Genomic DNA, 12,215 nt, shown 5'->3' with positions numbered 1-12,215 from the left:
ACTCAGGGCCACAGAGCAGTGAGGGTTCTTTATCCTGCCAATGCCTACCGTGACACGGAACCTCGGATTTTATGATCTCAACCAAAAGACCCATGACTTTTACTTCTAATGCTGGGCGCTTGGCGAAGGAACAGTTAACTACCTATATTTACGTCTTAGGTTCGGAAAACAAGAATCGAACCCCGGGCCTCCCAATCACGAAGTAAACGCCCTACTACTAGACTACCGTGACTGGTTTCTTTTCGTGAAGTAAGTGAATAAATTCTGTTTCATATGAATACAAAAATAGGTCGACTAATAACAGGGCCCAATTATTACCCAAAGGAATTCCAACAGATTATTGGAGGACCTTATTTCCAAAAACCACATAGATACTGTCAATCAGAAACTCAAGCATCTTTTTAATATCAGTTTCGGAGTACTTAAGTGTAGAATCAGAATGTTTTTAACAAAATAATTTTGCAGCTGACCAATGACAAGGTAAGTAAATTTTCAAGTTCCATTTTTATTGAAAAAGCATTTGTCTAGGAAGTCAAAAAGCTGGTCTTGAATTTATCCTGGGGAATTGTTGTATAAAGTGTCCGAAAGTTGATGCTATTGATAGTAAAATATTTAAAGCTGACATATGATTTTGAAGAATTTCATCCTTAGAAAGGAAAATTGGGATAAAGTTGGATTATCACTTGCAGAATTTAATCCAAGTTCCTCTACAATACAATTATGATAATGAGCCTTACAAAGACAATGTTGTTTCCTGCTTTGTTGGCTAGGACCAGTGCAGATTGATCGTATAATCTATCTAATGCTTTTTCACTTTTGAATTACTTAAGACAGAAGGATAGATCCTTTGCATATTCTCCTCAACCGTTTAATACAAGATTTCAACATCCATTTGATACTTTTAATCCATTCTTACAAAGTGTTGTCTTTTTCAAGTTTAGTCCATCGCCTATCGTAATCTTCGACAGAATTCATAATATTAATGAAATTTTGACGCCAGGTGAAAGTAAATGACACAACTTGAAACAGATAAACATTATATTAATCAGAGATAAAGTTATTAAAACATTATTTGCATGTGTTTTTCCATTGGAAGTAAACAAGAGCGATTTCTATTCAGTAATACTTCATTGTCTTTGAACATTTTACAGGAGATATATAGCAGATGTCCTATGTTGAAAATGAACCATATAAAATTCAGTTTGTTTTCAGCTTCCTAAAGGATGTATGCTACACCAAAATTTTATTTAATTGATGTTTAAAGTATCTTTTTTGACATGATTTCATTGAAAGACCAATATAACCTCTTAATATTTATTAATGTTTTGTTGGTATTTTTTTTTTCAGAAAAAAAAATGAAAAATTGTTAAAATGAAATCATATATGAAAATAGATACTTTAAATATCCAGGAAATACAATTTATTGTGGCATAACTCATTAAAGGAAATATTGCTAATTCAATTTGGAAGATAAACATTTTCCTGTCATCTTTTATAGAGTATAGGTGCACGTTCACAGAGGTTTTTTCTTGACTGGATTAATTTTAAAATGCCTGTATCTCAGATAATTATGAGTCGCATTGATAGTATTAAGTGATTTAAAACACTAAATTGACAGTGCTCAAGAAATGTTGGGAAAAAGTCATTGAAATATCAATTGAAACAATTCATTTTCGAGCCAACAGTCTTTTCAATTTCCAGAATTTGACCCTAATGTAGTTTCAAATCGTCGGTGGCTACCACTACTTTGATGAATATCGTGTCGTCTCTGAGGTATCCAGGTGTTTCTAAAACAGGGTGACTTACAAACATTGGACAACCAGAAGCTATATTCATCTCTGTATTCGGTCGTTTAAAACTAGAGCTTTTTACATCTGGTCTAAACGAATCAGCGATATGTCTTGTTCTGTTTTCCTGATCTAACAACATCAGCGTAACTTTCTGTTTGAAAGGCCATGGTAGCAGCGCGTCATATTCACCTTTCTGGACAACAAAGAATAAAGACAAGTGCGTGCCTTTTCCAACGCCATCTCCATTCAAATAAACACGCGCACACATTTTATATCCAAATCTTCCCGTGTAGAATGGCTGACTGTACAGTGATACAGTCCTTCCTGTCTTTGCATCTTGCTTTCTTTTACTGTAATCTCTTATCTTCCACATCAACACTCCGTCGTAGCTTGCCGCCTCCATAACCTGCATCTTCAAGTCTATCTCAGCACACCGAGCATCCATTAATGCTAGTTGTCGATCGTGTTGATGAAGCTGTGATCGCACCGTTTCTGGACAAAATCAAGTCGTGTAGCATATTAGGGACCACAGTAGGGTACATGTAGTATGGCGGCATATTTCTGCCACTAATTGTAAAATAATTTCATTCACTTATCAGATATCAACTTGTCAGATCTTTATGTTGACATATGAGATAATTATAATGACTGGAAACTCAGTACTTTAATATCTTGCTAATGACACTTACGGAAATCTACTTGTCATCATAATATCTGACAATTAGACATTGTGTCGAACATGTAAACATAATTATCTGAGAAGTCGACTTATCAGATGTTATGTGACTTGTCGCTTTATGATGGTGACTTTTGAGATGTTATGTCAATTTATCAGATGTTATGTCGACTTGTCAGAAAATTATGACGACTTATCAGATCTTCAGAAAAAAAATGTCGTCAACTGGATTGTATAAACTGGCCATAGACACGTTTTATGAATATAAGTGAGTACTCACCAAAAAGCTCCGAGAAGTCAACAGAATTATCTGACAAGCCGAAATAATTATCTGTCAAATGATGGCAGAACTATGCCACCATAGTGTAGAAATTTAAATAACTGACAGAAGGTTTTTTTTTATCAAAGTACATATTGTCTTAAAATTTATAGCTGAAATATATGGAGATAACGAATAGTATTCAAGCTCAAAATCCATTAAACAATACAAATTACCTCTAAAACATCAGAGGTGGGATCAGGTGTCATAGAGGAGTGAGCATCCCCTGCCGACATTTTTGGGTATTTTCAAAGCCGAGAATGCGTGATAACAAGAGTAAATTACGTGCACTATAAAGAGATTGTGTTGGTTTTCATGTTTCTTTCAATAATAAATATTTATCTTCGGACGGAACGATAACAAAATAATTTTGCATTTGGTATTGCAGCAGTTTCACTTACCATTCGCGACACTGCCTCCCTCTGGACCCGCCCTCTCCAAGTACGTCACTCGCTGTTCCAGTGTCCCATGCTTGTCTTTTAACAACAATATATCTCTACGTTGTTTCTCCATCTCCTCTTTGTCAGCCATGTTTTCAACTCTGCGTTCTACATTAATGAGTCTTTCTGTCTGTGAAACTGCTTTCAGCTTACATAATTAAAATATTGGATTTATTATAATTTTTAAAACACTCATAATAAGGACAATTTCCCCACTAATCATCATGAGCTGAAACAATATACCAACCTTTATATCCTTTATTGATGTCTTAACGCCTTCTATGACTGTTGTAAGGTATTCCATTTGTTTTGAATGTTCCGTTAAAATCTCTTGTAGACTTTGTATATGTGTTGAAAGTTCCTTCAAAGAAGAAATGTATTATTTATTACGTAGATTATAAAACCCATATAACCGATGACTTATTTTCAGTCATAATTTTTGAATCATCATTATAATACTTGTATTTGTCTCCTGCAGTTGACATTATCTAGGCTGGTTTCTTGTGATTGTAATGCTATGATTATAATACTTTTATTTTTCTCCTACAGTTGACATTATCTAGGCTGGTTTCTTGTGATTGTAATGCTGTGAGCTGGATATGCTGATCCTGGGACACTTGACAATGTCTCCTTATTTCTTCCTCTGAACCCTTTAAATGACAAGAATATGATCCTGATCCATATAAATATTTCTCTTTATAAACTTATGGACTGGTGATACCCGAGATTCTATAATGTGAATCCTATAAACCATTTTACCGTGAAGTCGCATCCAATTGTATGATATTTACAGAATCGTGGTCTTTTGGGACATTCCGCCTCGGCATGGACATTCATCTGGAACGACCATTCCAAACTTCATGAATATGATTACAATTTCAGTTTTTCATCAGTAATTCAAAAATATAAGCTACTTGTAAATGGATTTAAACAACCATACCAGGTAAATGAATACATAAATAAAAATTGAAGATATAGACTTTATTACTACTCGTTTTCCGCATTAACTGTGTTTAGTCTTCTTGGATTACCTCCAATCTTGGGCATGGCTGTTTTTCACAGTTGTATTTGCAATTCACTATTACGTTAGGACACTCCGTTTCTTTGTGTTTCTAGATAAGGAATATATGAAACTGGTAAATGCAAAGAAAAACAATATTGAAAACAGAAGTGAAACAAGCAACATCGAAATAAAGATATTCTGCAACAATACAATTTAAAAAAAAACAAAACAAATATATCTTTCTACACCAAATAAAAAAAAACACTTTACAAAACTACGAAATAAAAATTTAAGCAAAAAATGAAAATAAAAATTTAATGATAGAATTAAACAACAAAAAAGTAAAATCTCTGCAAAGCGTAAAAAGATTATTTGTCTAACAACACAAATATTATTGCAGGAAACAGAAAAAAAATCGGTTAAAAACATTTATACTTCAAAACAAACCTTAAATACAATAATGCTTCAACAAAGAACAACAAAAATAACAAGAGGCCCAAGGGCCACAACTCTCACCTGAGTTACTTTGGCCCTGCTGTTCGTCACCAGATTCCCCTAAGTAATACTAATTGTGGCTCCACCCTTCCCCCGGGGGTTATGATTTGAACAATTTAGAATCTACACTACCCCAGGATGCTTCCACATAAGTTTCAGCTTTTCTGGCCCAGTAGTTCTCGAGAAGATTTTTTCAAAAAATTCCTACATATTTCAATGTAAAACTGATTCCCTATTTTGGCCCCACCCTACCCCCGGGGCCATGATTTGAACAATTTAGAATCTACACTACTCCAGGATGCTTCCACAATAGTTTCAGTTTTTCTGGCCAAGTGGTTCTTGAGAAGAAGATATTTTAATGACCCAACCCTTTTTTTGTCTTTTCTTGATTATCACCACTTGTAAGGGGGTTGGCCCTTCCCTTTAAAAATTTAAACTTCCCTTCACCCAAGGATTCTCTGTACCAACTTTTGTTAAATTGGTTCAGTGGTTCTTGAGAAGAAGTTGAAAATGTGAAAGGTTTACAGACGGACAGACAGACAGACGGACAAAGGTGATCAGAAAAGCTCATTTGAGTTTTCAGCTCAGGTGAGCTAAAATTTGGATCAGATTATTCACTAAACCAATATAAATAAGCACACAGCATCAAAATCAAAATAAAACCACAAGAAATTCGACAAAACCAGCTGATATTTTCATAAAATTGAAGGGAATTAATTGCATAATTTAGCAGCGGGTATTTTTCCCTTACCTTTAGACGATTATAAGTTTGATGTTGGGAACAAAGTTCACAACAAACAGTTCGAAATTCACAATTCACTGCATGACTTTCCTCATCTTTCTTCGGAAGATTTATCTGACAGCCTGCTGGATGATATCTGCAGAACGTGACTTTGTACTCGCATGTTTTCACATGTACCTATAATAAAAAGCATTTTCCTGTACATTGATCACGAATGAAGATTATAGACAATCAACATTTAAAAAATACTTCAAATGCTTTACAAAATACATGTATAACCCATCATTGGGTCATCTTTTGTCTGATGTGTTTTATACCAATTGACAGGCTCTTGCTTTTATATTGAATTTGACTACGGAATGTTCCGTCTATCTGATTAATATGTAGGGCTTACGGCGGGTGTAACCAGTCAATAAGGGATGCTTACTTTTCCTAGGCATCTGACCCCGCCTCTGGAATTTCCGGAGGTCCGTGTTTTATGCCCTCTTAACATTTTGCAGTTTTATAGATTTTGTGATCGATCACTGTTTGTTATCTTCACCTTTTTATTATACAAATGATTGATGCACGTTTTCCCCGCTTGACCTATTTTGTTGTCTGAATTTTGAACATGAAGGTTATAATTTACCTCCAGTTTTCTCCATTGTATAATCTCCTTACATCCTTCCTGTTGATGAGCACAGTACACCTCCAAGTTACGAACCTCTCTCCGGATACTGAAGTCGCCATGTATCTGATAAGACACGAAAATCATAAAGAATGAAATAGAAATAAATTTGATTTTTCTACACAAGCACTTGTTTCTTTCTGTATCAAATATTTCACCCTATAGTAAATGATACAAAGTATCCAATTCAAAATTACATAGAGTGCAACCATCCCAAGAATTGCAGTTATTTTCTCTTTCAGAGAACTGTTTTACCACTCTATTGTATTATAATTTAACTACAAAGATGTATGGTACGCTTGCCTTTATTGTTATAGCGTCCAAACATTGCTAGCTGACTGAAAAACTCGTTTCAAACCATCAAACCCTATGTCCTTTCTCCAGAGCCATAAAACTTAAGCGAGCTCACTTTTTATATAAAGTAAAAGAATTAATTGTTGAAAATAGAGAGTGAGATAAAAATTGATCTCATCTAATTTTTTGGTCCAGGAGCCAAGTCTCGTACAGAATGCAAATATAAATTCAATGGGTTAAAAATTCAATCTCAGTGTTCAAACATTGCAAATATAAATTCTATGGGTTAAAAATTTCAATCTCAGTGCAAATATAAATTCAATGGGTAAAAAAAATTCAATCTCAGTGTTCAAACATTGCAATTCATTTAAAAAAATTAATATGTTCTATAATGGCTACATTTCAACTTTCTATTTTCTATAAATCATCCACGATATATTTTAGAATCAGTCTTTTAACCAATTAAAATCCTAATTATTGATATTTGATTCTGCCTGAAAAAAGTAGACAGTGTTTGATGGTTGAACAGAGATTTCGAGTCCGTGACCAATGTTTATATTCTGTTTTTGCAGATAGAATATGATTTTGAAGATAAATCCATTGGCATTCCCCATTTAATTTCGTAACTGACGAAATGATAAGTATATATATTTAGGACGTGACGCACGGTATTTTATGGAAGCCCGTTTAGAACCTATCAAAAATATATTTGAATTCGATATAACGAATTGTCGAATTTGTTATAACTTAATTCGTGATAACAATTTTTTGAATTAGTAATAAGGAATTAAATCTGTTTTCACAGATTTGTTGAATTCGTTATAACAAATTCAAAAATTTGTTATAACAGATTAAATTCGTTTAAACGAATTCTAAAATTTGTTATGAAGAATTTAATTCGTTTAAACAAGTTCTTAAATTTGTTATAATGAGTAATTCGTTTAATCTAATTTGAAAATAGGGTCTATAGAAAAATACACAAGAATTCGATATAACGAATTGTAAAATTCGTTTTAACGAATTTAATTCGTTATAACAAATTTTAGAATTTGTTAAAACGAGTTAAATTCGTTATAATAATTTTTCTAATTCGTTTTAACGAATTCAACAGATTTGTAATAACAGATTAAATTCATTTTAACAAATTAAAAAAGAAATGATATAACGAATCAAATTCGTTATAACAATTTTGACATTTCGTTTTAACGAATTCAAAAATATTTTTTTTATTGGTCCTAAACAGGCTTTCTGTAGTATTGGGTACACATTGACGTTACGTCAAAATAACGTTATTAATGTCATACATTTAAACGTTATTTATTACATTAAATATTTGACACGAATTTTATCAATTGAAATAACTGACCATACAAATTTCAATGCTTGAATCTTCTATTAAAAATATTAAGATATGTTAAGTAGATGTTATCAATAAATATTAAGATTTTTTTGTATGGAATTAACAGATAGGCACTTAATTAAGAGGATCTCAATTATCCTCCTGTATATCTTCTAATCCTCTTCCTTTCTTTTTTCTCACTTTAATCTCAGTCTTGCAGTCTCTTTTAAAACATGTCAAGTAACTTTCTGTTTCAATCGCTTCTCCCTCATTTTTGTGTTAAGATATTCCAAGTTTAATATAAAATAAAACAAAAATCAAATTAAGTTCTTTATCATCAATTAATCTATGCATAGGTTCTCATCCACATTAATTTTCGGGAAAAAAATGAGAACCATAACGTTGGAGGTTCCGATCTTGCTGTAAAAAAAAAGTTGGGGAGTTATCGACCTTTGAATGGAAATTTTCATGCGAAATTTAATTAAAGCAAAGAAGTACTCTAAAATAATGGGTGAGGGGTGCTCCCCATCCAACCCCAACTGGTACTACGAACTGGAAAAAATCGGAAAAAAGACTAGTCGACAACAATTTGACATTCCGACGTCAATAAAATGACTTTCTGCGTACCTGTGACATTATGACTACATTTTCATTGATGCTTGCATTTTTTTCGTAGATCATAGCCTCAGGTACTTATGGACAGGACCCCCCCCCCCGATATTCAACCCTTGGGCTTGTTGGACATATATTATATTATATTATATTATATTATATTATATTATATATATTATATTATATTATATTATATTATATTATATATATTATATTATATTATATTATATTATATTATATTATATTATATTTTATTTTATATATATATATATATATATATATATATATATATATATATATATATATATATATATATATATATATATATATATATATATATATATATATATATATATATATATATATACTCTCTTATAATGTATAGTGGGGTATTTTTTTGTGTGTGGAACGATTATTTTGGGGTTTTCACAATTTTTTCCTATGGTACACATGATGAATAAGTGCAATAAATATAATTTGTGAAAAAAATGTCCAACAAGCCCCAGAGTTGAATATCGGGGCGTGGGGGGGTGGGGGTGGGGGGTCCTGTCCACAAGTACCTGTGGTGTAACAAAATGGCTACACTTAACAATGCCTTAATCTCTATTGTGTGTGTGGGGGGGGGGGGAGGGTCTCAGATACTATCAATCAAGGTCAGATTATTTATTTTCTTTCCAGTGGAGGAGACACATTATTTTCTTTCAAAATTTTAAGGACATGTTATTTATTTGCAGAAATTGTCAGTTCCCCTTTCCCCCGATTCAAATTGTCGTCCCTCTTTGATTTTACTCATTTAAAGAGGATATTGTCTAGCTTTTTGTACAATGAATGGCATTTCCATGACATTTCTTTAAGAATATTTATGTATGATCATGATTAAAGTTTTACAAAGAGTATTTAGCAGGCCTGTGTTTGCATAATTATTGCGAGTGCGTATAATCTATAATCTAAACAGGAAGGAATTCTTTCTTTCTTTCTTTTTTTTCTAGAGAAAAGATACAAGCATAATTTGGTCCCCTGGATGAGAAAAAAAAAAACAAAACAAAAAACAAAAACGAAAATAAAACAAACAAAATAAAACAAAAAAGGAGGAGAATCCAAATGATAGAACGAACATTAACTATGCTTACATATATTTCAATTCAAAATATGAAATTAAAAAAAATTAAATTACGTATTTTATCATCAAAGTAATTTATGCATAGGCTCTCATTCACATTTTTTTTTGGGGGGGGGGGATTAAGAACCATAATGTTGGAGGTTCAGATCTTGCTGTAAAAAAGTTGGGGAGTTACCGACCTTTAAATAAAAATTTTCATACGAAATTTTAAGCAAAAAAGTACTCTAAAATAATGGATGAGGGGTGCTCCCCACCCAACCCCAACGGTACTACGAACCTGCAAAAAAAAAAAAAAAAAAAAAAAAAAAAAAAAAAAAAAAAAAAAAAAAAATCGGAAAAAGACCACGTCTACAATAATTAAAGGTCAGATTATTTATTTTTTCCAATGGAGAAGACAGATTACTTTCTTTCAAAATTTTAAGAACAGGTTATTACTTTGCAGAAATTGTCAGTTCCCGTTTCCCCCGATTGAAATGATTTTACTCATTTAAAGAGGATTGTCTTCAGCTATTTAGGCACTGAATACCTTCCGTGACATTTCCTGTAAAAATATTTATGTATGATCGTGATTGGAGTTTACAAAGAGTATTTAGCAGGCCTATGTTTGAATAATTATTGCGAGCGTGTGCAATCTATAATCTTAACGGGAAGGAATTCTTTCTTTTTCTTTTTCTGTTTATCTCGAGTAAAGATAAAAGCTTTATTAGTTCAATTTGGGCACACGGAGAAGCAAAAAAATAAATAAATAAATAAATAAATAAAAATAAAAAAAATAAAAAAAATAAAAACAAAAGAACAAATAAAAAAGGAGGAGAATGATACAACAAACTTCTTATGTGATAAAGTGATAAAGAGAGTAATTTATAATTGTATAATCACTGGTAAATGAATATACAGAAGATATACCGAATATACATATTGTATATATAGTCAAGTAACTACAAGAATACATTTATGTATATCAAAGAATATATTGACATACATATGTACCTGTACATCCCCCAATATATTTAATTTCTTCTATTAAGGAAGGTTATTAAGAAATCTAGCAAGTGATCTTAGGATGTCAGGGTCTTCATTAGTCATAAGCCAATGAAATTGATAATCATAAGATAGAGACTGAAAATTTTGACATTTATTATAACAAATATTTATGAGTTCATGTCTTTGTACACGAAAATGAGGACATACAAGGAGAAAATGAACTTCATCCTGAACCTCATTGTGGTCACAAAGTGAACAAATTCGTTCATCTTTAGGTATTTTTTGATATCGTCCAATTTCAGTTTTTAGTCTGTGTGCTGATATTCGTAACCTTGTTATGACTGATCTATGTTGATTGATCTACTACATAGGGTTCAAAACAAAAGTTAGTCTTTAGGCTGGTGAAGGTATATAATTAACCATCCTTTTCCAAATTCCTATCTTTTTTCCCATGTAATGTTATAGAAGTTAATTAATATTTTTTCAAGCTTAGCTTTAAATTGTGAAAGTGACACATCACTAAGTTTAATATCAATATGGTTGAAGTTATACAAGAATACAACGAAGTAAAACCATTTTGATGTAGTGTTTTTATAACATTTAAAAGCCTCACTAAGTAAGGGAAATTCACCATCAAGATTCCCTTATCTATGCCAATATAACAACGTATTTTGAATGATATCAAAGTGAATATGCAATCGTCCTAGCTCAGATCTTACAGCGAAGTTGCTGTTTATACCGTGAACCATTAACAAATGTTTGTAAAATTAAGATATATTTAATTTAAAGATATATCGCATACATATGTAACATTTGATTGCTGGTAAGAAAAGGAAATTCTCTCCTCAATAGTCAAATTAAATGAGTTGACACCATTAAGTTTGTTAAGTAGAGCTAGTAAGAAGAAAATGAGCTAAACATTCTGATTCGAAATTGAAAGCTTATGATTGTTCAAACGCCATATCATGACCTCTTCATAACTAGGCCTATGCAGGTAAACTTTTAAAATGTCTGTAGAGGCAGTCAGCAAATTGTAATAAACTGATGTATCCAATTAAGTTTTTTTTAATTACCATTATTATTACAATAGGATTTCGAAAAATGAAACATATACATGATTTTATTTATAAATTAATAAAATAATGATTTTTTTAAAAATAGAATTATAAGATGTCTCTGTATGGATTACCTCAGTCCCATTTAGTATGACACAAAACTCCTCGTTGGCTGGACACTTGATTCTCTTGGGATTTCCGGTCAGTAGCTGGTCCACACACTGACCACAAGCCCTGTGACCACACAGTGTTTGTACAGCGTCCCTGAGGACTCCACGGCATATTGTACATCTGTACTTGGCTGGTAGGGACACGAAGTCAGGATTACCCGGGGGTGTCTGTTGGTGTGGGAGGGAAGGGAGGGATGCATTTAATGTCAGAGACGGCAATTTCTGATCCATGTGGGAATACACTGAAAAAGGGAAGTATGCTAAAAATAGAACAAACTCAGCCAATTTACATTTCACAATATTTAGAAAAACTCTCAGTCAGCTATTTTAAAAAATACATTTATATCAGCATCAATAAGTTGAAGAAATCTATTGTGACATTTTCCTAAATATTATCTTGTCTGACATTCAAAATATTGTTTACAATTTTAAATGATTCTTTAGTTTCAGTTCTTCCTTGTTTAAAAATTGTCACACACATAATGGCAAGATAATCGTGTATGTTTACT

The 12,215-nt window shown here is 32.1% G+C and overlaps 1 protein-coding gene across 1 annotated transcript; it reads right to left on the bottom strand.

Moving 5' to 3' along the window:
• Positions 1-1,710: 1,710 nt before the first annotated feature.
• Positions 1,711-11,937, bottom strand: LOC133181525 (TNF receptor-associated factor 3-like). Its single transcript, XM_061316012.1, has 9 exons — positions 11,671-11,937; positions 6,094-6,198; positions 5,475-5,642; positions 4,257-4,337; positions 3,985-4,062; positions 3,756-3,875; positions 3,473-3,586; positions 3,199-3,373; positions 1,711-2,282 (listed from the first exon to the last, which is right to left on the bottom strand). Exons 1-9 carry the CDS (start codon positions 11,935-11,937, stop codon positions 1,711-1,713), a joined length of 1,680 nt encoding a protein of 559 aa, XP_061171996.1.
• Positions 11,938-12,215: the final 278 nt, after the last annotated feature.

The sequence above is a fragment of the Saccostrea echinata genome, unplaced genomic scaffold (genome assembly GCF_033153115.1).
Source record: "Saccostrea echinata isolate AGI-Se365-2 ecotype Australia unplaced genomic scaffold, CSIRO_AGI_Sech_v1 ptg000009l, whole genome shotgun sequence".
NCBI lineage: Eukaryota > Metazoa > Mollusca > Bivalvia > Ostreida > Ostreidae > Saccostrea > Saccostrea echinata.
The sequence above is the reverse complement of the archived record's forward strand: the minus strand, read 5'-3'. Positions and strand labels throughout refer to the sequence as shown.

Coding starts and splice junctions, on each gene's coding strand:
- LOC133181525 (XM_061316012.1), bottom strand. CDS start 11,937: ATGGATCAGAAATTGCCGTCTCTGACATTAAATGCATCCCTCCCTTCC. Junction 6,199..11,670: donor TCATACTAAATGGGACTGAG/GTAATCCATACA, acceptor GTGTCTTATCAG/ATACATGGCGACTTCAGTAT. Junction 3,587..3,755: donor ACTGTAGGAGAAAAATAAAA/GTATTATAATCA, acceptor TCTTCTTTGAAG/GAACTTTCAACACATATACA.